Source organism: Chelon labrosus, assembly GCF_963514085.1.
Source record: "Chelon labrosus genome assembly, chromosome: 22".
Taxonomy (NCBI): domain Eukaryota; kingdom Metazoa; phylum Chordata; class Actinopteri; order Mugiliformes; family Mugilidae; genus Chelon; species Chelon labrosus.
Window position 1 is genome coordinate 14,842,912 of NC_140355.1, and position 27,552 is coordinate 14,870,463.

Here is a 27,552-nt window from a genome sequence, read left to right on the forward strand (position 1 = left end):
CAGCTGAGCCTGCTCAGCCCGCGTTGCATTGTGGGGTAAGAGGCAGGCAAGCCGAGAAGGAGGGTGGGAGATATGGGATGATGGACAGAGGAAGCGAGGAGAGTGAAATTAGATGAGGAGGAAGGAGGGGAGGGGAGGGGAGGGCAGAATGTTTGACAGCTGCATTCAAAGAGCTCCTTATTAACATTAACATCTTTTTTTCTTTTTTTTTCTTGCAAGTCTTTGTGTGTCTGATACAAAAAGGAGACCGTGTCTGAGAAGGTTCTCAGTCATCCAGGTCATGGTATATCCAAAAAAATGTTAAAGAAAGGAAACAGGACTTCTTGAAAGCATTCCGCCGCTCATCTAATCGGCTTCTTCAGTTCTAAGGAAACTACTGGGGAGTTGAGGTTCAACCGGTCGAGCAAGTTTCTGACGGGCCGCGCCCACAGATGTTCTTATTTAAACCTCAACTCCCCGCCAGTCCTTTAAAACTGAAGAAGCTACATCTTCAAGAAACTCCACAAGACCAGTCGCCTTTCTTTTGAACGTTTTTGGATACAACAGGAGACGTGTTTATAAGATTAAAGAGGAAGGATTATCTGAGATGGTGTGCAACCATTAAAAGCCAGATGAGCTGGACTGTAACAGTCTTAACAAAAATAGTACTAAAGTAGTACTGGTCTGTTATGGCAGTAGGAGTCACGTTAGATAGGTGATGACTCTTGCATCGAACAATATATTTTTTACTGTTCCTTCTATGAGACACCTGAGACTGTGTTGCCTCTTGATACGTTTACATTCCTGCACAATCTCGGTTATGCAACCGTACCCTAAATTGGCCAACAGCTCCACTCAGCCCTTTGTGCATTGTTCCACCTGAGATTACTTCGTCTTGAGAAACCCAATCCAACGGGATTGTGCGAGTTAGACCGGGGAATAACTTTTCACGGGTTATTTTCTCGAGCTTGAAAAAAGGAAACCGAGCAGAGCCCCCGAGTAAACATCTGAAACATTTTTATTAAAAGCATGAATTGACATATCCATGCCCTCAGAGGGAACATAAATACAAAATATATTTATATGTACAAATTATGGCGGAGACAAATAGAAGCGTACCGGATCGTTTCTAAAAATGTTAATTCACAAAAAAGACAAAATATCAACTGTAGCTCCCAATGCGTCGTTTATAAAGAGAGATGAATCAAATACAACCACTACGGTACTGATCCACCAGAGCTCCATGTATCTAAGGTTCATTTTAAGCTTCGAGGTACAAACGTGAGGTACTTTTGAAATAAAAAAGCAAGCCACTAGGTATGGTTGAGCATTTACTGTAATTCTTATCAAGCCTGTAAGGTTTCTTTTCTGCAGGCTGTTCCTCTAATGCTAAAACAAACAAAAATAAGCTCATAAAGAGGATACACTTTGTGGAATTATCTGCAAAAAAAACAAATCTTAGCTAGCAAAACTTTGTCGGTAGAACCAAAGGAAAGTTGTCATACTTGGAACACAATGTCGTCCTAGGGATTGCCCCAAGAGACTCTCTGCACTCTGTAACTCACAGAGGTAATACACGTTTTTGGCCACAGAGAGGCAACATATCAGCAACACAAGGGTTTTAACATTGTTCGTGGTGTTAAGACTCTCCAGACTATGACACATCCGTCTGCTTCTATGTCTGCGTTACGCTATAATGATGGCAGCAGTCAGTTATCAGATGTTCAGAACATTGCGGGCAGCGTCACCTTTTAAAAGCCAAGCAGGAACATTAGCCGGAGCTTCAATTATCACGCAACCCCGGCCTTGCACCCGCAGCTGTTTCATCTGCTCGGTAGCCTCGGCTGCCGCGTGCAACGGTGCATTTTAGAAGTGCATTTTGATTTAAAGAAACACATGGCCGAGTCTAATACTGTCTCTGCACGATTAACACTACTTTTCTGAGCGGTGGAAGCCACAAAAGTTGTTTGATAAAAGCAGAATTGATCGCTGACGTCTCAAAACTCGACGTGGTCGGGTTTTCAGTGCAAATCTGTCGTTTGTCTTGTGTTTTCGCCGAACACTGTTCCCACGAATAAATCTCAAATTCTCCACCTTAATTGTCTGCTATCATTATGCTGTATGCCCATTATGTGCTTCTAAGGGGGGGAAAAAAAAACAATAAAACACATCTGACGCCAGGTAATACAATCTTGAGTCTGAAAGAAATGCTGATTAAGGCATTAGATTGAGTACATATTCCGTTTCCATGTCACCCCCAAACCTCCATCGCCATCTTCTTCTTCTTCTTCTCCGCACCACAGGTTGAAATTGTTTTCCCAGTTTATTTACACACATTTAATACATAACACATCAAGCAACATTTAACAGGGCACCACCTATTGCACATGGAATTTTGTCTTCATAAACGGTGTTGGGTTCACCGTTTAGTGCCGCCTTTAAATGTTGGCTCATCCTTTGTTTCTCTGACGTGAAGTTTCGCGCGGCGCCGTTCGCCGAATCCTAGCTGGAGAATCCGCCGGGCGGCTCCGGGTCGGGGGGCTGAGGGCCGTCCTGGTCGTCCTCGGGCAGCTGGACGCGTTGCTCGTCCATGCGCTTGGCTTGCACCCTCTGGATTAGGCTGAAGAAGTCTTCGTCAGGCACTGTGGGGGCGTGGGGGCCCGCTTCTGGAGGGGAGCACCGCTGATCGTCGATCCTGGAGGACTGGGATCGGAAAGATGAACGTGTTCAGAGTGCAAGAGTAGAAAATATCACTTAAAGAGAGGCTTGATATTTACACTAAAGCGCTCTAATAGAATTATGTGGGCAACAAACATTTTTCTAAAGTCAGATAATTAGGAATCTAAGAGGATTAAAGCTTTAAGCTTATGTGAGAACTGAAGCTCTACCTGGCACTTGATAAGCATGTTGAAGAAGTCATCACTGGGCTCCTGGTGATCTCCCTCACCCACCAGGTGTCCCAGGTTGTTGTGGGTAATCCTCAGGCCTGGAAGGTTACCAACATTAACACGCTGGTCGTCAAGACGGCGACTCTGAGAGCTAGCGATCAAGTCAAACAGCTCCTCAGTCTGGGGGGAAGTGGTAATTGCAGGATCTAAAAGAAGAAGGGAGAAGAAAAAAAAAAAGCCCAGTGAGTTCACATGTGATCTCGTGGTGTCAGGTTTTGCAGGGATTAGCTTTCACCGTCTTCAAAATAGCTCGCGCCGCCACACGTGTGTTCAACCGACCTAACATCTCGTTCAGGGATGGCACGGAGTTGGCGGCGCCCTCTCCGTTGTCTCCGTTCTGCGGCTCGTCTAGGTGGCAGCGCTGGTCGTCCATGCGGCTGCTCTGGAACTTGCTGAGGAGGTCAAAGAAGCAGTCTTCATCGGAGGGGTCGCGGCCCAGCTTCTGCGGCAGAAATGACAAATCTCTCATTCTCGCTCGGAACGCACAGGGATTACCTTGTGTTATCCTTTGAAATCCTTTCATTTGTTTGTTTACCGCTACGGGAATCAAGATCCTCTATGAAAAACACACGTACTTTGTTTGTAATCTGGCTTTGCTCCACTTTTCTGAGTGAGGTACTTGCTCTGACAATAATACTGGGGTATTCTGTCCTTCAGTGCCATCACCGTTTATGTATTTTGATTTCAAGACTCTGCAGTTCACTCAGCTTTTCCTGAACTGTTCTTAGATCCAAGAAACGTGATTCGCAGGTGAGTTAATTAACCTCAATGCCGTTATGAGTTGCATAATGAGGATTTCCAAGATAGAGGAAATTAATCTGGTTAACCCACAGGGGATGGATTCCTGGTGAGACTACCTTGGCCTAGATACTGAAGGTGATGCAATGTCATAAAATAAACAATATTTACTGGAAGTGAAACTGCCCATGTGGAAAATATGAAGAGATTTATCCGTGGCTGCCGCAGACTGCTACCTCGAATGCACTGTGGAGTTGTTAAACATCAGCTGTCCTTAGTTTTGGATTCAATCAATTTAATGATTCAATCATCGACTGACTCAACCCTGTCTGTGCGTCATATCGACCTCCCTGCTAGGCCACACAGTCACTCTCATATTGTTTATGGTGATGCTGCATCCAAAAAATATTCTCTCACGTCGCCCTGCTCAATGCTCTCTCGTCAGCATTGTCTCCGTACGTGTGCGTACGAGTGAACGACTTACGTTTGAAAGACGTTATAGCTACAAACCACCGAGCTAGCAAAGCACATGTGGAATTTATTATATCCGTTCGGTGCTACTGAAATATGCACTGCAATATTATGATACCGACCTACTGGGCAGCAGCAATAAAGCGAGTCAATAATACCGGCCATGTTCACAAGCATGATATAATTCGGCTTTTGGCCTCATTCAGGAAAAACACAGTGTTCTTACTAACCTGTTTACATGGCCAGTGCATATTCCACTTGTAACTAGGTTTACTTGCCGCTTGCATGTGTCAAATAATGTACATAATAATGCACATAAGCTATGCATCATACACTGTAGCACTATGGAGATCAAGGTGTGCTTCTGCTGCCCAGAGCCTGAATAGTATTTGCACTGAGAAGAGTCTTAATTTAAAATATCCAAACGATCATATATATAACTCATCTTTAAAACAAAATGCCAAAAAGCAAAAAGAAGCATGTTTTTAGCTGTGTTTGCAACATTGCTGTAATATTCAGTTAGAAGTCTGTCTTACAGTACCGCCTCCTGCCAACTTAAAGAGGCCGTTCTTAGAAATGCCTGGGGTCTGCTCGAAGATTTGCAAAGACGTCCCTGCAACCCAGAATCGCTCTCAAACATCAAATACGGAACGCGAACGGCTATAAAGGGACGCGTTCGGACTTTTAGCCGGGATAATTAACCGCGTAAATTATTCAGACCCGCCTCGGACCATTTCGACTGGGAAAATCAAAGTGCTCGGTCTTAAACAGCGTGCATCTCGTGAGTTTAAATCTGCCTGCTTGGTGCTAATTTTAGGATATGTACTACAAATATACATATATATGTTTATTAAGCATTAAAAACCAAAAAACAATTGAAGATTCTAGCTTTCCTTGCAGAATAATACTTCACTGTACTGTTGTTTTCGTCCTATCAAAACGATTTTAAGATAATTATATAAGAAGATTATAAATACAGTGGCCTATCTTAATGAGTGATGTGTTTTCTTAATCTTATCACTTTTGCTCATTAAAGTTAAATTCATTTAAGACTTCTTTGGGGATCTTGCACTTCAAAAATGAGCAACATTCACTACATTATTATAGCTTTTTGGGACATGAAAACATTTTTCCCAGATTGGGTTAATGGAACACGAGGTCAAATATCTCAACCAACAGAACGCAACTCTCAGTATTTACCGTTAAACGTACCCCTGTGTACCACCACGTCAGAATAAGCAATAGCCCCTTTAGCACCAACTAGTGGATAAAGTTATAATAACATTGCCTTACAGCAAGATGTGAAGTATGTCAGCAGCCACCAAATTTCAGCTCTATTCTAGGAAATCTTTCCCACTTTTAACTTTCGGCAAAATCAGACCCTTGTTCAAACAGAAGTTTTACTGTGTATCGTAAAACAAATTAATAATTAAAAAAAAAAAGTTCTTCACTCCATCTGCTCCCTGAAAAACAGAGTAAAATATTTCAAACGCCGTAAATGCATTCACACTTACACGTATCAGAACTAAATGAAAATGAAGAATAACCTCTGATATCCTTTGTTATTGGAGCTATTAAACATAAGTGAGACATCTTACCAGCGACGCTTCTTCTTTGTCCTCTATCTACCCTGCTCTCTCTCTCTCATTTCTCTCTGAGCACTCTTTCTCTCTCGCTCTGTCCACACGCCTGGCCCACACCTCCTTCTCCCCTACTTTACATCACCCTTTCTCTCTCCCTCTCTCTCTCTCTCTAGGCTGTCCTGCTGTACATGACTATTCCAGCCCTCTTTTAATCTCTACCATCCACTGCCCCCTCCTCTCTCTCTCTCAGCTCTCCGGCAGCCCATTTTTGTCCTGCTCGCCCACTGTGGGAAAACAACTCATTATGGGGAGCTGGGGGGGGTGGTTTGACCCTGCGGGGAGGGTAGTGCTTCTGTGATCAAGGTCACGTTATCGGCTGAAGAGGGAGAGCTGTGGTGGACAAAGGGGAAGGGAGGGGTGATAGGGGGTAGAAGGATGGGCGCAGGAGTGCAGTTATGAGTAAACTGCATGCCAGCGACCTCTGCCAGCAGAGCTCCTGCTGCCCTCAAATGGCGAGGACCACCAATGTCACCTCCTAGTTCTTCAAATCTCATGTGGTCTATCTATCTGCAGCTATAATAGCACATACACTACGCTCTTTACAATCAAGGGCATTTGAGCTTCACACCAGCCTCTGTCCTGTGTCCTTGGCCCCCCGACAGTATCTGCGCGGAGCTCGACACTTCCCTCTCCGCACCGTCCAATTAATCAAGTAGGCCAAAGAGACGGAACAAGAGAGAAAGGAACACGTGATAGTAATGATGATGATGATGAGGGGGAGAGAGGGAGAAGGAGGGCGAGTGAAACTAAACTGTCTAAACTGTGTGTGTGTGTGTGTGTGAAACAGATCAGATCCGAGTGTATAAAATGTTCCATCACTATTGATCTTATGCTCCTCATTTGAATGTAGCTGTAGTTATGGATCCATTATAGCGAAAAACACACTAAACATGTGTTCAGAAATTAAAATGCCCACTTATAAAACTTTTTTTTTCTTCCTCATTATATTTAAAATACCAATACTAATCACGAAACAAGAACACTATTTGTTTTTTTTATGTCTTCTAAATGGATTATCAACGGGAGAGGAGGCTGACTTTCCGCCTGGGACATACAGAAACGCGTTTGTTTCCAATATTACAAGGAGGCGTTAAATCTGCGCGTACCACGTGACGGCTGTACCATAAAGACGTATCGATTGTCTTACACATATTCACGACCTGGATTTAACTAGGGATGCACCGAATATTCGGCCACCAAAAAAATTCGGCCGAAAATGGCTCAAAAGTGCATTTTCGGGTTTTGGCCGAAAGACTTTTATCACAGAAACAACATGGCCAAAACAGGACATTGTGATGACGCAAGCAACAACCGCAGCCAGCACGGGCATGTCTACCGTGTGGACGTTTCAATATATAAAGTATTTCAAGAGGCATGCATCTACAAAGAATTTCTCCATGTCGGGTTTAATTTATCACCTGAAATCCAAACATCCAAGCAAGGAAGTTTCCCAGTGATGGTGCAATATGTCAATCGCAATCAACTAGTAGATCATGAAGGCAGTCCGGGTAGATCGCGTGCCATTGGGGGAAAAAAAAAATAAATAAAAATGTTTTAGATGTTAGTCTAATCATTTATCTGCTGCACCTCCGAATCCTTCATTTTCAGTTTTAGCCAAGAATTTTCATTTCGGTGCATCCCTAGTTTTAACAACAAGAATGACCCACTGAATTTCACTTTTAGGGCAACAATACCGGAAAAATGACCTAAAAAGGGATCAAAATGAAAGATAAACCCGATGAAGACGAAGGAAAGCGGTGCCCAAGTTTACAGACACACAGCTGGCCTGGTCAACGTCAACAAGATCACCAACATTTACTTCTCGATACTATTTTTACTCCGTCCTGATGAACTGTTATCTCACAGCCCAGCAATTTACACTCTTTTCTCGCAAACCAGCTCACTGATTACAACAATTAGCTGTGTCATATAAACAAGCCACGATTAGGTGCTGCGAGGACATTCGGGGACTTTGGAGACACAGCAGCTGCGAAAAAACATATTAATCAAGAGCCTAGTTCACAGCCAATTGAGCACTGCTGGCTTTAATTGAGAAATCACTTCTAAGATGACATCTTATAATCACACGGCATAACTAACAGCAGCTTTAAAAGTGAAGTTGAGTGGAACAGACGGCCTTTCAGATCTGCTCGGGGCTTTCTGGGGAGAAAAATGAGCTCCCCATTTTCTCAGATAAGCTCTCGGTGATTGGATTAAATGTCTGACACATCTTGGTTACAAGGTGAGCATGAACTAGACGGTGGTGGGTACACGTTTTGGTGAGGTGCTTAATACTCTGAGGCATGAAATTAAATTTAGAGCATGAGTAGTTGGGAGCCCTTTATTCTATTGTCAGCAAAAAACAAAAAGAAGAAAATGTGTCGACACTTAAAGTCTTGTTTTGGTGCTATCGAGCAAAGCTGCAAGAATTTGTGTTAAGAATTTTGAATATTAAGTTATGAGTGGAGTAGACATGAATATAATGATAAAAATGATAAAAAGGGATAATGTGCAGCAAGGCGTCCATTACAATGTGCTGCCTATACTTTGTCCGTTAATTCCTGATACCTCAAAGTGCATTGTCCTGTTTATACCACATTCACTTCTAATACTACAAAGGATTTCAGAAAACCAAAAATCTAAGTTTCTTCACAGCAACCTCAGTGTTTCCCACAAGATTCAGCGAATAAAATGAAGTCATAGTCAACAGTCGACTTTAAATTTAGCTGCGCTAGCTCTTATAAAGTTAAGCTAGTTCACGTCACATCTAGACGGGGTTTTGACCAACTCTCTTAAAATAATTCTAAATGTCGATGGTCAAGAGCACAAATATTGGATTTTAAACGGCGGCGGTAACGTAAATTTTTATTGGTGAACAACACAAATAGCTTCACGTGCTATGTGAGTTGACCGCGCTGTTTTCTCCGTCAGGTTAAACTCAGCAGGTGAGCGGCAGGTGTGTGTGCAGGGGGGGTTTGGGGGCAGGCGTGGAGGGGAGGGATGGAAGGGAGAGATGCTTTCGGGAGCAATAGGAAAAAGATAAAGCAAGCACAACGTTGTTTGAGACATGCAAAAATATTTGCGATTCATTGTGAGACCATGGCGGAGTGAATTAGACCCTGGCGGGCCGCCATAGTATTAACATTGCATGGGAAACACTGAACCTGTTTGCCCTGGTAACACCAGAGGGTTTGACTAATACGTGGAAAAATCAATCCATCTTATAGCGTTGTTCACTACTCCAGTGATATGAGAAAACTTGGATACAACGGCAGCAGGAGATTTAACTCGTCTGCTGAGTTCATAGCTTTCTGGCTCATGGTTTAGTCAAAGGGTTTTAAGGTTATGCCAGCAAGATTCAAAGTCAATAACACAACAGGAAAAAAAAACACAACAGCACTGTCACTTTCCCTAAATCAGTATCAAGATTTTCCAGAACCAGTGATACCCCACGAGTGCTGTCGGCTAAAGTTAAAAAAGGTTATGAGATGTAAGATCAAGATGAAGTTTAGCACCGTGGCCTCCTTCTTGCTGCATGTATGTCCAGAGCAAGAGAGGCCATGTTCCTTATTTCAAATTATTGCCTGGTCTTTATGAATACTCAGCTCAGATTGGCTTCAGGGCTCTGTTGCTATGGTTAGCCACTTTAGCTGCTAGCTGAGCCGGCACATTAATTTAGACTGGTTAACAATTTACAACTACTTAATAGGGGTTCTTATATCAAGCATTAATGAACACCCTGAAGCCAATCAGATGTGAGTATTCACAAAGACCATGCAGTAATGTGAGGTCAGAGTAAAGCTCAGTCCATATATAAGGCCAATCAATTTGTAGCTTTGTAGACAGTTGGACGCAAGTGGAAAGTCCGTGCTCTGGTTGTCTTGGTAACCACCTTGTACATTTCCGAATACAAGTGTTTTCAAGTGAAACAAGCAAAAAAAAATTAAACATATTGAACAAAGCTTGGCGTCATCGTTCCATCTGGGTTCATCCCAGCGCTCCCGTCCCACTATCAGCAAGGTGAATTTAGTTGTAGGACCCAAAGGTGTGGAAGGAATTCTGTATTGGCGTCATGTGTCCAGCAGTCGCTCACATTGGTCGGCGACCCAAAATTGACATTGCCCTTCATGAAGCTGATAACACGACTACTTACCGGCACTGGAGGCGGGACTTGCACAGTGATATCATCAGTGTCCACAGGAGAGTCCAACCACGGCCTCTCATCTGATGACTGACTGTCGGAACAGCCTTTTCTGTTACCCGGCTGGGACAGCTGACTCTTGGATCTCCGAGGTATACTTTCCATGTCTTGGCTCTCACCGTTCTGCAGTAAAAGAACATATTGTTAGAGAGGGGCTGCCGTCTGTTTAGGAGGGGGAGGTGTGGGGATCACATTTTCTTCTGGAGTGTACTGACAAGAGTGATAAGAAATAAAAAAAAAAAAATCACCTTATCTGAAGAGTACTTCCACAGTTCTACACTGTCCATGCTGTTTCTCTTGGTGAATTTGGGTCTCGCTCCTACAGAGAAATGCAAATAAGATACTTCACAACAAGCACATCTAAGTGTAAAATAGATTCATGAGCTGTTTTAAACTTGCAAGCAGCTCTTTGTTTATCTTTTATTTTTGTAGTAGCCTGTAATGTCAATAGTGGTCCCATGATGTTCGATGTGGATGTGAGGTTTGGGCAGACAACCAGGCAAACAAACTGAATAAGAGTCTGTTTGCCAGCTCTGCTTCAAAGGGGGAAATGTAGGACATGGGTGTGAGTTTCTGCCCGGGGTTCATGAAAGCAAATATCACACAAAGGCCAGGCAGATTGTGCAGATATTACAGTTTCTCCGCACTTCATTTTATAAGGCTCAAATGTCTAAATATGTAAGTCTGGGGATTATTTGAGGGGAATCTATGAAAACGGTTTTATTATTTGAAGAGATTGCTGAAGAAAATATTTTTCTAAGACCTTTAGAAACGACCCATAATCCTGTCACAGGGGGGTTAAACAATAATCTTCATCCTACCCCAAAAATATACATTAAAAAAGTCACATTTAGCCTCAGTTCAGACATAACACAGACACTGTCTCACCTTATGTTAGTTTTACATTTAATATAGTCTCTTTGTGTACACATACAATATTCTAGTTAGCTTGCTCAAGCCCACACCTGCTATTTTTGTCAAACACTGACGTTTAGAGTTGATTTTAAAGACTTGATATACACTGCCTGGCCAACAAAAAAGTCACCACCTGGATTTAACTAAGCTAATAGGTACGAGCCTCCTATTGGATAATTACTGCATGGGTGATTATCTTTCAGCTGGCAACAAGTTATTTAACCCCAACTGATGCAATGAGTAGCTTCTCATTTCTTAAACAACCATGTCTAAAGACACATCCTGTGGTTGTGGAAAAGATGTTAGTCTGTTTGAGAAGGGTTAAATCACTGGCATGCATCAAGCAGAGAAAACATCTAAGGAGATAGTAGAAACTACTAAAATTGGGTTAAGAACTGTCCAACGCATTATTAAAAACTGGAAGGATAGTGGGGAACCACTGTCTTTGAGGAAGAAATGTGGTCGGAAAAAAATTAACGATCTTGATCGGCGATCACTTAAACGTTTGAAATCAAATCAAAGAAAAACAACAGTAGAACTCGGGGCTATGTTTAATAGTGGAAGTAAGAGCATTTCTACACGTACAATGTGAAGGGAACTCAAGGGAATGGGACTGAACAGCTGTGTAGCCTTAAGAAAACCACTAATCAGTGAGGCTAACAGGAGAAAAAGCCTTCAATTTGCTAGGGAGCATAAAGATTGGACTCTGGAGCAATGGAAGAAGGTCATGTGGTCTGATGAGTCCAGATTTACCCTGTTCCAGATTGATGGGGGCATCAAGGTAAGAAGAGAGGCAGATGAAGTGATGCACCCATCATGCCTAGTGCCTACTGTACAAGCCTGTGGGGGCAGTGCTATGATCTGGTGTTGCTGCAGTTGGTCAGGTCTCGGTTCATCAACATTATGTGCCCAAAGAATGAGGTCAGCTGACTACCTGAATAGAGGTAGTTCAGGGAGTATGAGACATCATTTTCACACATGGATTGGCCACCACAGAGTCCAGACCTTGACCCCATTGAGAATCTTTGGGATGTGCTGGAGAAGGCTTTGTGCAGTGGTCAGACTCTCCCATCATCAATACAAGATCTTGGTGAAAAATTAATGCAACACTGGATGGAAATAAATCTTGTGACATTGCAGAAGCTTATCGAAACAATGCCACAGTGGATGCATGCTATAATCAAAGCTAAAGGCAGTCCAACGAAATATTAGAGTGGGTGACCTTTTTTTTGGTGGCAACTTTTGTTTGGCCAGGCAGTGTATGTTCTTATGTGATCCGTGTCCTTTTACTAACTCATTACCCATCAGCAGTCTATGATGACTACTGTTGGGTTACATTTCTAATTCCATTAATGGGGAGGCCAGTACAGCTCCAAGACAGTTTCCACTGTCAAACTGAGTTTGAAGATGATAAACAGACATGTCCCTGTTTTAAATACACATTCTCACACGGTGACTTATTAACACACACTCACACAGAGCTAGGCTTTTATTCCTGCCGCACCCTTTCCCATTCCATGATTAAGGAAACTGAGGAAACTTGCTTACACAATGTTGAAGAAATTGGGTTATATAAGTACAAATGGGGGGAAAAAAGAGTGACCTGATTAATCCACATTAATCTTTTTTGTTTTCTGGCAGATGCCATTGATACCAAGGTGTCAGTGGGCAGCAATGCTATTTGCACCAGGGTGGGATAGCCAATGTGGCTTTTTATACCCAAGTGTATAGCAATGCAGAGACGAGCACCCAGGTGTCTGTGACCAGTAATGCTAAATGCACAAGATCTAAAGCACAGGTGTCAAGCATAAGGCCAAAACCGGCCCACCAGAGGGTCTAAGTTTTAGTAAGAGTTGTGGACATAACACCACACTGAGACCTAGAGCTATACAGAAATTTAAACACCTTCATAATGTTCTTCTTTGCACTAAAACAAAGGGAAATGTTTGGAGTTGTTGTTATTTATAGGTTAATATGCAAATTGGGCTGACTTTTGGCTTCAAACTGCCTGGGTAAAAGTCTGGCTCTTTATACAAGCTCACCTGACCTTCCAAAAGTTATTTTTTTTGCTAGAGGGGGCGGGATATGAGGGGGCTGATCTACAGCCCTGGGTCTAAACAGCCGAACAGCTGCATGTGACTATTTGTTCCCAGGTGCAAAAAGACACCGTTGTTGTTGTTTTGTTTTTTTAAGCATGCCTCTTTTTGAACAGGAACTTTAAACCTAAAATCAGTGGGCATTTGACACCAAATGTTAACAGCTTAGTTAGTTATGTGCTGTTCATAAAGACCCCAAATGTGTTACATTTACACTGATAAACTTACACTAGGTACCCCTTGTGAAAACACACACATTCTAATGTAACCGATGCACCATTGTGGGGCACCATTGTGGGGCACCATTGTGGGGCAGCATTTCTTTAAAATAATGAAAAAGGCTGTTTCACTTTGAAGGCTGTGGTGTTTAGCACTACTGAATTGTATTGTGATGCACCGACACATGTATCTTTTATTTTGACTACAAACTACATCCTCCAATGGTATTCATAGAGTTTAAGTACATCCTTTCTTATTCAACATACACTAAACGTTACAAACAGTCATGAAGGGGGGTTTAGCACAGGACTGTAATGCTATTATAATGCATTAATTTTCACCTTATGCGTATCTAATTAACTGGCAAGGAAGGCTATTTAAACTATAAACGATATCTAATCAAACGCAATTAGTGGAGACATTTAAAAGGTTGATGAATGACTGACAATCATCACACTACATTTCAAGGAAAAGGTACCTTGCATCTCAAACTCTGAGCTGGAGGGTGAAAGGTCACTCTCATTGACCCCGAGCGCCTCCATCAACTGCTCCACATTCATTCTGGCTGTCAGTTCCCCGTTCCTGTCACCAATCTGAAAGATGATATAAAAGGGAGTGGACAAACAATTTAGGTAAAAATGCAAAAGATGTACTTTGTTTTACTATTGTTAAAAAAAAAACTTCTCACCTCTTTCGAGATGTCTAGGTGCTTTCGGGCATAGTGGAGTGCTTGTTTGTGGTTCCCTAAAGACACATAAGCGTTTCCCAGACTCCAGCAGGCACGACCCTCGCCAACCCTTACGAGAAATGGACGTAGTAGACATAAATATTGAATACTGTTCCTGTGCTCATGCATTTATTATAGTTTCTGCTCCCTTTACCTATCAGTGAGCTCCTGGGCTATGTAAAGGTGTTTCAGGTGGTATTCTATGGCCCTCTCATACTGCTGCAAAAGAGTGTAGGTGTTTCCCAGGCTGTAGCAAGCCTGAGCCTCCATCACCTGGTCCCTAAGCTGCCTGGATAGCTGAAGAGTTTTCCTGCAGGAAGAGAAACAAAGGATAAAAAGGCTGACGGAGAGAGACAAGTTGGATCAAAACTACATCGTACATGATGACATTCAGCAGAATCCTTTTTTTCAAAGTGAATTTTTACTTCAATCCTCTTTTCTCCTCATCTGAACTGGATTCATTTCGCCTTCTCTCCACTAGATGTCAGTCTGCACTCTGTCCTCACCTGTAGTACTCCGTGGCTGTGTTGAACTGTCCCAGAAATATCAGAGCATTGCCTAGGTTACTGTAGGCTCGCCGTTCAGCAGCCTTGTCCCCAAATTCTTTGGCAATGGATAACCGCTGTAAATGACAGTGGAGCACAGTCATATAAAATGAAACACATATTTTCATTTAGTTTCTTAATTGTAGCAGTGCATAATGGCATCCTAAAGCAAGTGTGTTTTGCTTGACGGTATTTTTTTGGCACAGTTTTTAGCAGAGGCAGTTACACAAGCTGGAGCTGCAGGCTCTGTTGGGCACATTATTACATGACCAGAGGTGCTGCTGCAGCAGTGGTGCATCAAATAAGCTCCTCTGATTCTCTTTACAGGCAGTGTGCTCCCCTCTGTGGCGTACTGATAGATTTGTAATAGGGAGAAGAGGAGAGGCCGTTTTCTTACACTAGGAAACAAGTGGTTTACAATGAAGAGTGACAGGAAACACACAGAGGGAGAGCCTGAAGCCATACTTTCCAGTGATTCATCAAGAAACCAATTTCCTCCCTTTTCTTTATGAGTAGCCATCAATCTCTGCACATTGTGTGCTTGTACAGCATGGGATGAACAGTGATACCCTGAAAAACATGCATCGGTGAAATGAACTCTGGGAGTAAAACTTGTAAGGTTAACAGTTAGCTATGTAACATCTGGCTTTTCACAAGAAAACTGCACATATCGTGATCACCACCCCTTCCATCTTTTCTACAGTGCTGTTTGACAGAAACAATATAATAAAAAAGGTATTTCAGCAAAAGGTTTGTCCTCCTTCCCTCTCAAACCAAGAGCACATTGGTGAATCTTGTTAGTTTGCATGTCAGCTTTTAGCAAGTCAAACTAGGCAAGATCTTGTCTCTGCGCGTAAAACATACACGTACTGTCTTGTTTCTTCAGTGAACTCATTTAAGGGCATTAGTCTAGCTAGTCTAGTCAGGCTGCACCTTTGCAAACATGTTTTATCTCGACTCAACAGTAAACCAGATTTTATGGTAGCCGCTTGTTTGCTTTGTGCTGCATATGATAGAAGCTGAGGTTGAACAGGATGAAAGCACGCTGCCAATTTAACAAGTTGCTCTGACCTGAAGGGGCCTTTGGGTCTTATGGGTTGAGGGGACAGGACATACTTGATCAGTTTGGGATCTAGTGAATTTGGCGGCCAGGTCAACACCTTGTACTGTTCATGTTTTGTTTTTTTGTAGTTGTTCCTAAACCATTTATGTGCATCCTGCTGGGGTTGGCTGCTGCCATCAAGGAGTGTCATTGCTATGGGGTGGGGGTGCCTGGTCTGGTCTAGGTGGGTGCTACATGTCTAAGTAACATCCACACGAATGCCAGGACCAAAAGTTTCCCAGCAGAAGATTGTATTATCACAAACTGATCAATGTTATTTACTTCTCCTGTCAGTGGTCATAATGTTATGCCTGCTCGTTCTATATAAATGGATGTAAAAATATGTAAATTAAAGAATTTTATTGCTTCTTTGAGTTTAATTAATTAGCAATCCTGTCCTCCAAAAGTAAGTGATGTCATGTCAGGCCACAAAGTCACTGAACAGCTGCAGTGAACGACATTGTGTCACAAACTAGATTAGACCGCTACTCTGCTGCTGAAGGTCACCGTGCTGTCCTGGCACTACAACATGGCTGATAGCTCCTATCTCGGCTCTACACTAGTGTGGAAGCTGGTAAACATTTTCTCACCTGACGGTGGAACTTGATAGCTTCGACAAAGTTTCCCAGCAGGTAGTGGGTGTTGCCCAGGTTCCCGTAGGCTCTCCCCTGAGCAGCTCGGTCGCCAAGCTCTTTCACCAAACACAAGTTCATCCTGCAGAGGTAAGGACACACGTTCTGAACATTGGCGAAAAGCAGTCCTAAGAGGCACTCCAAGTAGCAAATGCGCGCCTGGAGTTTTACACTGTGATGAAAACTTTAACAACTTCTTGGTGATACACAGATCAACTCTGACCCCATCTGCATTCCTACACAAATTATTTTCTCATAGATCATTGATGCTAAGTGGTACAACAACTCACCTCTCTGTAATAGATCTCTATTTTATTTCATTTTACTACATTTTTACTTATATTTTATTTTATCTTTTATTTTTTTACTTGTGGTTCTCAAGGGTGTTTTTTTTATGTGCAACTGAGCTACTGTGACCAAGCAATTTCCCCTTGTGATTGAATAGAGTCTGTCTTAGTCTAAATCTAAGTCTATACAGTGTACGCTTAATGATATGGCGATATAACTCTGAAGTCATCTGGTTTTACATAAACTTTTGTTTAAACCAAAAACAGCTATTTCCGCAACGGCCTGAACACAGGTTGACATCTTTAGTCTGCAAATTCATGCCCGACAGACACTCGCTAGAGAGTGTAATTATCTGATATTTTCCTCATTTACTGATGTAGGCTATTATTTCACACATCCTCTATTAATCAGAGTGTTGATTTTCATGGTCCTGCCCACCTGACCGACCTGATTAACCACAGTGCCCGTGGATGCAACCGCGGCCTGCTCATTGCCACAACATGTTGCGGAGTGGTGGTTGTTTTTACTCCTCAGAGACTAACAGGCAAATTAATGTAAATGTTATTCATTTTATGAGTAGGCAAGCTCGAAGACTAGAGCTGTTAGTTAATATCGAACTCAAAACTCATGACAAGAATGATGAATTGGTGAATAAACTGCGAAGTTAAACTGCTCCTGCAAGTTAAAATAAAACCGGGTTGCACCTGCTCAATCAGAGCATAGTCCTCACTGCAGGGGCCGAGGTTTGATTCCAGTCCATGCCCCTTGCTGCATGTCATCCCCACTCCCTCGCCCATTTACTTCTCGTCTCTCTCCAATTTGTACTGAACAGTTTCGTATTTTTTGGCCTTATTTGATAGTTCCTTGTCAAGAATACATACTCATAGAAGCCAGTAGCTCTTTGTAGAGTGTCTCTGACATCAGGAGGCAGGTCCCCTGGTTCCTGGGTGCAGCCCCATAACAGCTGCTTGCCTTTTGCATGAAAGACATTCCCTATGTTATACAGTGCTCTGGCCTCGCCGACCTGCAACAAGAGAGTAAAGAAAAGACCGTCTAAAAGACAGCGCAGATGGTGCACCCCTCCAAGATTTGTGAACGTGCGTCCCTCAGCGCAGCACCTTGTCGCCTTGCTCTTGAGAAATATCCAGATGTCTTTGGCAGCAGACAACCGCCTCGTCAAAGCGCCCCAACACTTTTAATGTGTTACCAAGGTTACCGCTGGCTTTTCCTTCTCCGATTCTGTCTCCTATTGTTCTGAGAAAGCAGGAGAACACATCATTTTCATCGTTTGGCAAGCGAGGAACAAAGGCTATTTATATTTTCACTTCTCCAAACTGTTAAAGTACTGCAACGGGATTTAATTGCGAGAGGCTGTACAGTACATCCTAGGATCACGTCCCAGTGGGCCTGGTGAGACTGTAATGTAACAAGGTAAATCTCCCCGGGGTCTTTAATCACTTCCCTGCTGTAGTACCAGCTGCACTCACTGCAGGGGACCGGATTACTCACAAGCTAAATACCCAGCTGGTGGTTATCGACTGTTACTATAGAAAAGTGCCCTCACTTTTCTTGTGACGTCTATTGTCCTTTTGATGAAATTCCTGATGCTCTTTTGTATCTCGAAAAAGAGTAAATAAAATCTGTTGCAGATGGTGATTTGAAACCTTCTCTTCTGAGACTTTGGGAGGATGAAATAGCAGAATCATTAGCATATCACTCCTACATACTGGTAGATAGCTCAGCACTCAGCATATTTTTTGTAGATCATGAAAAGAAATATGGTTGGTTTATCAACATGACTACTGACCTGTTACGTTCTTTAAAATGAAGATGCTACTAAATCTATCACTGCTTTACAATAAAACTAAGTAGTGCCCATTGTTTACTATCAGCTATTAAAGGTACAGTACCCACCTGGCCAATGTAAGGTCATGTTTGTGGTATTCCAGGGCTTTTCCGTACTCCTTGAGGTAGAAGTAGGCATTGCCCAGCTGGCTGTAGATGGCACTGAGGGTCTTCAGGTCTTCCGTCCCCACCTGTACGGCCGCCTCAAAAAACGCGGTTCCCCCTTTAAAGTCACCGGCCTTGCACAGCCGCTCTCCTTCCAGGGCCAACTCCAAGCAAGAGGCCTCCATCCTGAATGGTGCACACATGCAACACAGGGGAAGGTCACCAAACGGCACAAGTGCACCGTTCACCGTCAGAGATAACAACGTACAGTAGTGTGGATACTATTGCAGTGGCAGCGCAACATCATCTCGCGGTCGGGAACAAATTGGCAGTATCGCCATGACAACAAGGTCTGTAACCATTTCTGTGGACTGTTGCCTTAGCAACTGAACCTAAGCTCTGAGATGAGCACCTTGAAAAGGTGTCGTACTTTTTCGCTCATATCAGCATGAGAATCTGATTTCCAGTGACGCACAGTTCTGTCGAATTGTATATTCAGCTGATGAAGCTGCTTCCTCGGTTTTTAAATTAAACCCAACCTTGCATTTTCTGTAAAGTGAAAAAATCTACCCAATATTAGCAATTTATTGGCCAATACTTGCCCAGTGCATGAGGATTGGAAAGAAAAAAATCAATATGTGCTCCAGCAACGCTTCTCTTGTGATGCAGTTTAATCTTCTCACTGGATTCAGTAAGAAAATAGACTCACCGACTCTATGTTGCTGAGCAGACGTATAACTGAAACTGCACATTACAAGAGAGGATTTGTTGACTGTGCACTGCCTTTTAGATCCTTTAAAACCCAGTTTTGCTGCCACAACAAGCACAGCAAGGCCTCGTCAGTGAGTTGTCCCCGGAAAACATACAACCCGGGATTCACTGTGTAATCCAGGATAAACTAAAGAGCAGCCAATGTGGAAGTACCTCTAAATTCCAGATAAGGCACTAGAATGTAGAGTTAAGCAAGGATTATCCTTGAACCTAATCTGTTTTATAAAATGGTCCATTCAGGTATAGGCGTAATGTAAATACAGCTGCCTTTCTGCTTTCCAAATAACAACACTGTAATTGCAACAGTTAAGATTTTAAATGCCCAAATAATTTGTTGAAGTAATTAAGCACCAGCATGATCTCACACGTCCTAAACTACAATACAGTGTGCTTGGTTTGTGAATCTTTGCCTGCCAAGCAGGAAAATAACCGCAGAATCGTTCCTTTCCGGTCAGCAGTACCTGCGTTTTTGTTTGCTTCGTGTTTTGTCCACGTACACCTGCAGCTCCAGGTGCAAAGGCCTGAGCATAGCTTGAGGTCGGGGGCCGTGGTGGACCAGTCTACACATAGCTCTCTCTGCTCCAGTCAGAGGGCAAGGCTCAGATGCCATGAGGGTAATGTTTAACAAGACTAGAAAAAAAACAAACTCTCAGATTCTGCAGTCCAGTCAAGCAGTGCATCTATCCTTGATAATGCAATGCTGAAACTTTTTGTTTTGCCATATCTACTGGTACTAATCAGATGAAATTTCCAGTTAGAACGGATTATGTCTCTATATAAAGTCCATATTGTCTATTTAAAGGCTCCAATAGGATCTGCGGTGTCAGCAACATTGCAGCAAACCTGGACACATTCCAACTAGCTGTTCTGACCACAGTCCATTAACAGCCAAGAATAACATCTGCTTTTCAAGTCCTCAAGAGAGTCCGAAAAACTGAACGGTCAGCCATCTACTCCCATAGTCGAGCCAGACAAAAGCTGATTGTAGAAAACTCCAACAGAGAGCAGCTCTGGTTACAATTGCATTCCTCAGCAAAAACATGTCGATTTAAAAAAACTTTCCATTTGCATTCGGTCACGAAGCCAAGACGTCCATTGCTGTTACGTCATTCAGCTCTTACTACTGCCGAGTGAAACGGGCCCTCCCTTTTGACCCTCTTCATCCTGTCCTCAGCTGTGAGATCCATTGTTGTGCCTTGCAAACCACCATGTAAAATAGGGAGTGGGGTATAACATAGGGAACATTCTGGTGCGAGGGCAGGGGTACAGTCTGCAATGACAAAGCGAGCGCAGCCCAATGAGAGACGGAGAGAAAGGATGAGAATGTCTAATCCACCTGCACCTCCTTGGTAAAGACCATCCAGTGCGGTGAGTGGCCTGGACTAATCCAACTATCTGCTGACATGAGCAGAAAACATGATTAGGTCGCCGGCCAAGACAAATAACGTTGTGAGTAAACGAGGTGTAATGGATCCAGTAGGTGAATACAAATCAGATTATTTCACTTAAAGAAAACACACACACAACAAATGTATGGATTGTAATTTTTTTTTCTTCACTTTGAGGTCTTATTCAACATATGCAGAGCCTGTCCTCGCAGGACGGGGTATACCCTGGACCGGACGCCAGTATGATGAAAAATCTAGAGTGTTCATTTCAAACTGACCTCCTGATTCATGGAGCAATATACTATTATTATTTAAGATTCAAGATTACGCCAGTGCAGGAATAAATAGAGCACCCATTATTCAGCCCGGTAAAGACGCTTGATTGTGCCCGTTAGGCTTGACACAGAGAACATCCATCTTTTTTTTTTTCTCATTCTAGTATTGCGACACGGCTCCCTGCATGCTCTTTGGGTGACCGAGTTAATCACTTTGACCGCCTTCTTCACAGATGACATTTTGACTCGGTGGGAAAAGCACGGGGAAGACAATGGCTTTACTGTATTCAAGACCTCCAGTTAAGCCGCGACAATGTCGGCGAGCCAGCGTGCACGACACAAGCACAATGAAACTGAAGAAGCTGAACAGAACTCGTATTTACACCCACGGCTTTTTGCTGATACTTTTCAAAATGGCTAAATGTGTAGACCTCTCTGAAACTCACAAAGCAGAACAACCTCTCTCGAAGAAAACCAACCTAGTAGAAGGGTATTTTTTAATCCCTATATTACTCTTTAGGAGTGGGAAAATCTAATTTCAAATTTTGGTATAAAACATACTCGCATTGTATGTATGAGGTTCATATATGGATGAAATATCCAAAAAGAAATTACGCTACGCATTTAGCTACGCATTTAATTAGGTAGTAATAAAACAATTATGCAATTAAATAAAAGGTACTTTATCTCAGAACAAAGGCCATAAAAGCATATAAAACATTGCTGATTTATTGAATTGCAAGTCAACAACACTGTCAACAGTACACTAATTCAGAGATACTAATGGCTGTAATGTAGTAGGTAAATTATCAGTCCTCTCCTCTGCACACGCTGACATTTCACCCCAATCTAACAAATATCAGTGATAATACTGTATATTACCCGACTGATTTAGACAACAAGGTTTTGTATTACACCAATAAAAATATTAAATCAGAATTCATAAAACTACTACAGCTAACAAAAGAGTGGGTTTGGGGCAAGAAAATCAATCATTTTCCACAGCCCTCTCCGTCCTTGCACAGAGTAAATGAATTTTGCTATTGTTGGAGCAACACATCAAGCCATGGGGCAAAAGCACACGAAATATTTTGGAATGTGACTGCATGAATGGACCTGGTTACCACTTTAAATAACAATCCTTAAATTTGTGCATGGTCATCATCCCGGTAAACTTAAAATAGCAACAGCTATTTCTGTAACAGCCGCTCTGTAACCCATCAGTGGAAACTCTCCGGCTCTGAAAAGATAATTCCAGATCTGGACAATTCACCTAAAGATAGGCCGACAGAGTTGTAGACCGTGCCAAGGCTGCAAACAGGAAAGTGGAAGAGACACTGTTGGCCGTTGCCAAAGAGAATCACATACTATATATCTGGGAAATGCCAGACATAAAATTTAAAAGGTAAAGGTAGATAAGGCTGCACTCTCTTTTAGAGCCATACGAAGAGGATCTATGTCCAACCCAAGCAAATAAAGGTAGTGCAGACGAATACATGGATAAAGACGAGGATCAACCCAATTAAAGTTGGATGCTGAGGCTTAGAAAAGACATCAGTGCAGTCTTCCTGGGAGCATGACAATGATGAGGATTAAAGTTGAGGCAGGTAACCTCAGAGGTGCTGTTACAGAGGAAAGCCAGAAGATCAGGAGACAGAAGTAAGAATAGTGGGATGAGTCACAGATGGTGACGGGGACTTTTAAAACAACCAGTGAGCTATAAAACCCCCTGAGTTGTAAACCAAACTGTGGAAAAGGGTGCCGCCTAAAGAATGTCTGGCAAAGTGGATAAAAGAAAAATGCTAAACTAAAGCACCACAATTGTAAAGTTAGAGTCCAATACATCGCTCAATTTAATCAACGTAAGCAGACAAATTGCGCTTCATGAGAGCTAACTGACAGACAGAAAGTCAAACACACCAAAAAGTGATGAAAAGACATTTATGAACATATAAAAAAAAAGGCACGGGACAACAAAACCCAAGACAAAAGGCAGCTCGGTCTCAATGACAGGGTTTCCAGAAAGTCACTTTCATTCTTGACATCTTTGTGGTTCGGCGTAAGAATGGATCTCTGTGGAACAGTCTGCCATTCTCTTCTCTGATTACCCCTCTAATTGGTCTGTTTGGGAGACACTCATGCCATAATAGCCTGCTTGTGGTCTAGGAGAGATCTCCCAGTGTAGTTACCATGGCAGCAAAGAGTGTGTGTGGTCATGCTACGTACAGGTTTCAAGGAATACGTTCGAGTGTGGGCTCAACTACGCCATGTCAACGGTTTGTCGTTTCAGGGGGAACAATAAACCACTGTCATGTGAGGAATTGCAGTGTATTCATTGTCCATATTAATATATGTGAAGATCGTGTTCTGCTGCAATGGGAAGATTATATTGCAAAAGACAACTGGAAAAAAACTAATTTGAGGGGTATGTGAACATCTGTAAAGTTAGGAAATGGTGAAGTTGCACCAGTTTAACATGGAAATGACTAGCCAACGAAGTCCTTAGTGAAATACAATGATAAATGAAGAATGATAGTTCCAATATACAGTAGGACTGGCCCTTTTAAAGTTGCTTGACCTCAGTGCAGTCCTGCAACGGGGCTACAGGTGGACTAGGTTAGGGATTCACAGTAAAGCCAGAGCTTTATGATCATTACTTGTGGCCCATTGATGGTACTGCATGTTTTTCATATACAGTACTTCCTTCCTGTAAGGTAATGAGGCATGAAAGAAGATTTGGTGCAACGCTACATGCACTGAAACGGCTCATGTTTTACGAGCTCATAACAAGCAGCTTGGACTATTCACTGGAGTGCTCTTGATACATAAAAGTAGGTTCTCTGCAACCAGTTTCAAACCGTGAACATTTTTCTATCAAAAGTTGTATGAAATGTTAAAACATACATTTGCTACAGACTACACACACAGTGCTCTCACTTTTTGAGTATATTTTGTATTGGGGTAAATCCAGTCCAATCCAAATCCTGGAAATCCACAAATATTTGGCCCAGCAGTTAGGGACTCGTTCCCGGTCTGGTTTCAGTTGGCACTCAAAGCAAGCATAAAACACTCAGGAGCAAAAGTACACAAACTTAAATTTAGTGTCTTTCTCTTTGTGTTTCCAGTTGAACTAAATTAACCTCAAATAGTACATGATGTATGAAGAAACTCATAATCAAAGACAGGACAGCCCAGATCATTCTTAGATATAGTTAGGGAATCAGAAAAATCCTTGACAACCTATAAACTGGTGACGGTTTTATTGACGGATGCTTGTTTCATATCCATGGATCTAAACTACTGTCCCCACGATTCTTCGCTTAGCTAAGAAACCCTGTGCGCAGGGTAGTAATCCAGCCATAATTACAGAGTGCCATGACTAGTTGTCAGGGAAACCAAAGAGAAACTCTCTAGGAATGTTTTTCCTCTCGCAGTGCACGTCTCTTTCAGTTAGAGCAGAGCCGTCTCCTACTTTCTTCTTTTGTATGATTTTCTAATAATGCTGCATTTTTACTCTCTCTGGTTCTGGTTTTCTTAACCGTGTTTTCAGCAGGAAGTGTTATTAATTGGGCGGCGACGTGTAATATGGCCCCAAAAAACACAGAGAAAATAACCTACTTTTTGTGTCATTATGTCAAATGTTGTGAGTTTTGCGATTTCCAAAGCTGACAAAGTTTCGCAACCAAATAAGAGTTTCTGTATTTATTTATTTTTTTTATGATGGATTTAAGGACATGTTTCCAGGGTGCTGCATCTCTCCTTCAAGAGCGAGGTGATTTTTAAGGACATCTCCGTTTCCATTTGGCAGAAGACTGAAGAAGGAGAATGAGCACAAAAGTGAGATACAAAGGCCTTCTACCTTTCTTGCTCATCTAAGCAAACACACAGATTGCACAAGAAGCAAGGCCGGCTGAGGTTTCAGTCCAACGATTTACCATCTAGTTTAACATCTATTTTTCTCTGCGTTCACTCAGATGAGCAAGACAGGTAGAAGGCCTTTGATCTGTTAAACATGTGATATAAGCAGACATATAAGCCATGGAATACATTTCCCAGAGTGGCCTCGCTCTACGGCCTGACACCGTTTCCATTTTGGCAACAAAACAAAAGGTTTTACCAGGAATTGTCTGTAAACAAAGACCCTACAGATAATATCCCTTTTGTGTCTCATCTTTTTTTTTTGGAAGCTACAGATAACACACACAACCCTCATTGTAGAAAGGTCATGTATTGACTCTGTGTGTTTGTAAAATAGAGGAGAAGCGGTCGTATCATGACCGGCACCGTGGATCTGCCCACGTATTTATCTTTGTGTGTGTTAATGTGTGTTAATGTGTGTGTTTGTCAGGGACATGACAACCTTGCAGGGTTTATGAATGTCACTTCTCAACTCAGCGGTTATTAACATTTCCAGCGGCCCGCTCAGACGGCGGAGACAGTAGGCAAACACAGAGCGACAGTCTGTTTTGTTAGCTAGCTTAACAAAGCTTCTCCAAACACTCCCAGCGCAGTAATGTAATAATTACACAATAATAACTGATATGTTCCCTATAGAGGAAGAAGCCCGTTGACTAATCATCCCACTCAAACCGTTCCTCTAAAAAAATGCACTAATTAAGACAAAGCATTTATTTTATTTATTTATTTATTTTTTTTTTGCATATATCAATTAGTGATATTTGAACAGTTTAGGAATCTGGATGGCCGAAACCGACGCAGTGGTACAGTGATTACCAATTTCCAACATATCCAGATATACACCTACCGGCCACTTCATTGAGTACATTAAGGTTTTTAGCTGCATCAACAGTGTTAAAAATGCGGTAATTCAACTGATGATTTCTGGAGGATGTAGTTTGTGGTGCTGTTAAACTGTGTTGAATTGAGCACAAAAGTGTTTTTTTTTTTTTACCCCGGTCCACTGACTAAACTAGGGATGTCAAAATAACAGAAACATGTGTCGGTACAAAGCAGTACAATTCGAAACACGGTTGGATCGGTATCTCTCTGAGGTGTTTTGAACAAATGCTGGATACGATAACCCACATGAAGCTAAGACTTAGTGCAGGACTGTTATGCTAGAATGAATTCATTTCAACTAGTGTACCTAATGAACTGGCAAGTGGGTGTAGTTTCCACAAGCTTTACGAAATTCTCATCAGTGGTGTTTAATATATGACCGATCTGTCAAAATTAAGTAATCGGACAATAATCTGACAATATAAACTATTTAATTAAACATTACAACCAGTAATAAATTAAATAATGTGTATGATTTGTTCCTGCATAAAGGAAAAAGTCCTCTATAGAGTCAGTGAAAGACAAATGGCCTGCAGATAGAGCTATAACGCTGATATTAAGCAGTGATGAGTTATTTGCAAATGAGAGGGTGCACTGTGATGGACATCCTCTTCATGTCTCATCCCCTGTGACCCTCACCTGACATACATATGGCGTGATGTCCACATGACACGTTTTTTTTAAATCAAAACCCCCCTGAGTGCTTGGTGTGTCCAGCTTGTAGACATGCTCTCTCCTCTGCGCTCCTTCACATCTCATGAGGCTCCTCTCAGTCTGTACATTCCAGCCACAGCAGCTCAATGACCCGAGCCAGGAATGAGGCTTGGAACCGGGCTCTGGCTGCAGCTGCGTGGCTGGGTCTCGGGCTTCAAAACCGGGTGAAAGCTGCCCCTTGCCTAGCTCCTCCTCGGTGAGCTGGCAGGCAGCTTCTATTATTCCCCCCCCCCCCCCCCCCCGCACTCTGCTCTGTCCCTGCAGCCGCTCCCAGACTCTTTCACTGTTTTTTTTTTTTTCTTTCATGCTACTGAGGTGACACCCCTCCTTGTCTCCCTACGTACTCCCCCTGGGTTCCTACCTGGAGTGCAGCCTCTTGCTGGCCAGATCCTGGTCCACGCCGTTAGCAGCCGACTGAGCCATAGAAGCGCTGCTGGTCTGCCTCCTCGCTTGCTTCCTCCTCCCGCTACGAGGCCCACTTTCACAGTTATGTCAGAGGCGGCAGCCCCTTTTTTCTTCTTTCTTGAGCCGTTCCGCTTCTCTCACGTCCCTCCCTCCCCCTCTCTCTCTCTCCTTCTTCTCTACTATTCCGGTCTCTCCCTCTCCTCTTCCCTCATTCACCCCAGTAATGGCAGCTACTGAGGCGGAAGTGAGGTATTGGGCAAATAAACCATAAAAATCCCAAGGCCCCGCCCCCCAGATGACGTCACCGGTTGAACTTGTGCTGTTAGCTGGTGAGCAAGGGCAAAGTGTGGATTCACATGCCACGCATATATGCACTCACACAATCTGCACGGATCAGGCATAACATTATGACCACTGACAGGAGAAGTGAACAGCATTGACCCATCTTGTGACAATTCAATGTTCTGCTCCTGGCATCTGTGCGGATGTTACTTAGACATGTACCACCCGCCTAGACAAGACCAGGCACCCCCACCCCATGGCGATGACACTCCTTGATGCTCGCAATCATCCACAGCAGGATGCAGCCTGACACAGGTGCACACACACAACAACGGGTTAGGAACAACTCAAAAAAACATGAAGAACAGCATGAGGTGTTGACCTGGCCTCCAAATGCACTAGATCCCAAACTGATCACGTATCTGTGGGATGATCCACAGAGGCCCCTCCCCTCAACTCATAG

General features: G+C 42.8%; 1 protein-coding gene across 3 annotated transcripts; it reads right to left on the bottom strand.

Moving 5' to 3' along the window:
• Nucleotides 1-255: 255 nt before the first annotated feature.
• gpsm1b (G protein signaling modulator 1b) lies at nt 256-27,032 on the bottom strand. Of its 3 annotated transcripts, none has more exons than XM_084572043.1 (14): nt 26,764-27,032; nt 18,419-18,640; nt 17,623-17,758; nt 17,386-17,528; nt 16,175-16,298; nt 14,444-14,559; nt 14,092-14,247; nt 13,899-14,007; nt 13,689-13,803; nt 10,229-10,299; nt 9,933-10,103; nt 3,207-3,366; nt 2,868-3,073; nt 256-2,682 (listed from the first exon to the last, which is right to left on the bottom strand). In XM_084572043.1, the coding sequence occupies exons 1-14, from the start codon at nt 26,823-26,825 to the stop codon at nt 2,482-2,484; spliced, it is 1,992 nt and encodes a 663-aa protein (XP_084428169.1). In that variant the 5' UTR covers nt 26,826-27,032; the 3' UTR covers nt 256-2,481. The 3 variants fall into 3 exon arrangements, with proteins under 3 accessions (XP_084428169.1, XP_084428168.1, XP_084428170.1); XM_084572042.1 differs by having other exon boundaries at nt 3,207-3,369; XM_084572044.1 differs by lacking the exon at nt 26,764-27,032 and having other exon boundaries at nt 3,207-3,369; nt 17,623-17,750; nt 18,419-18,486.
• Nucleotides 27,033-27,552: the final 520 nt, after the last annotated feature.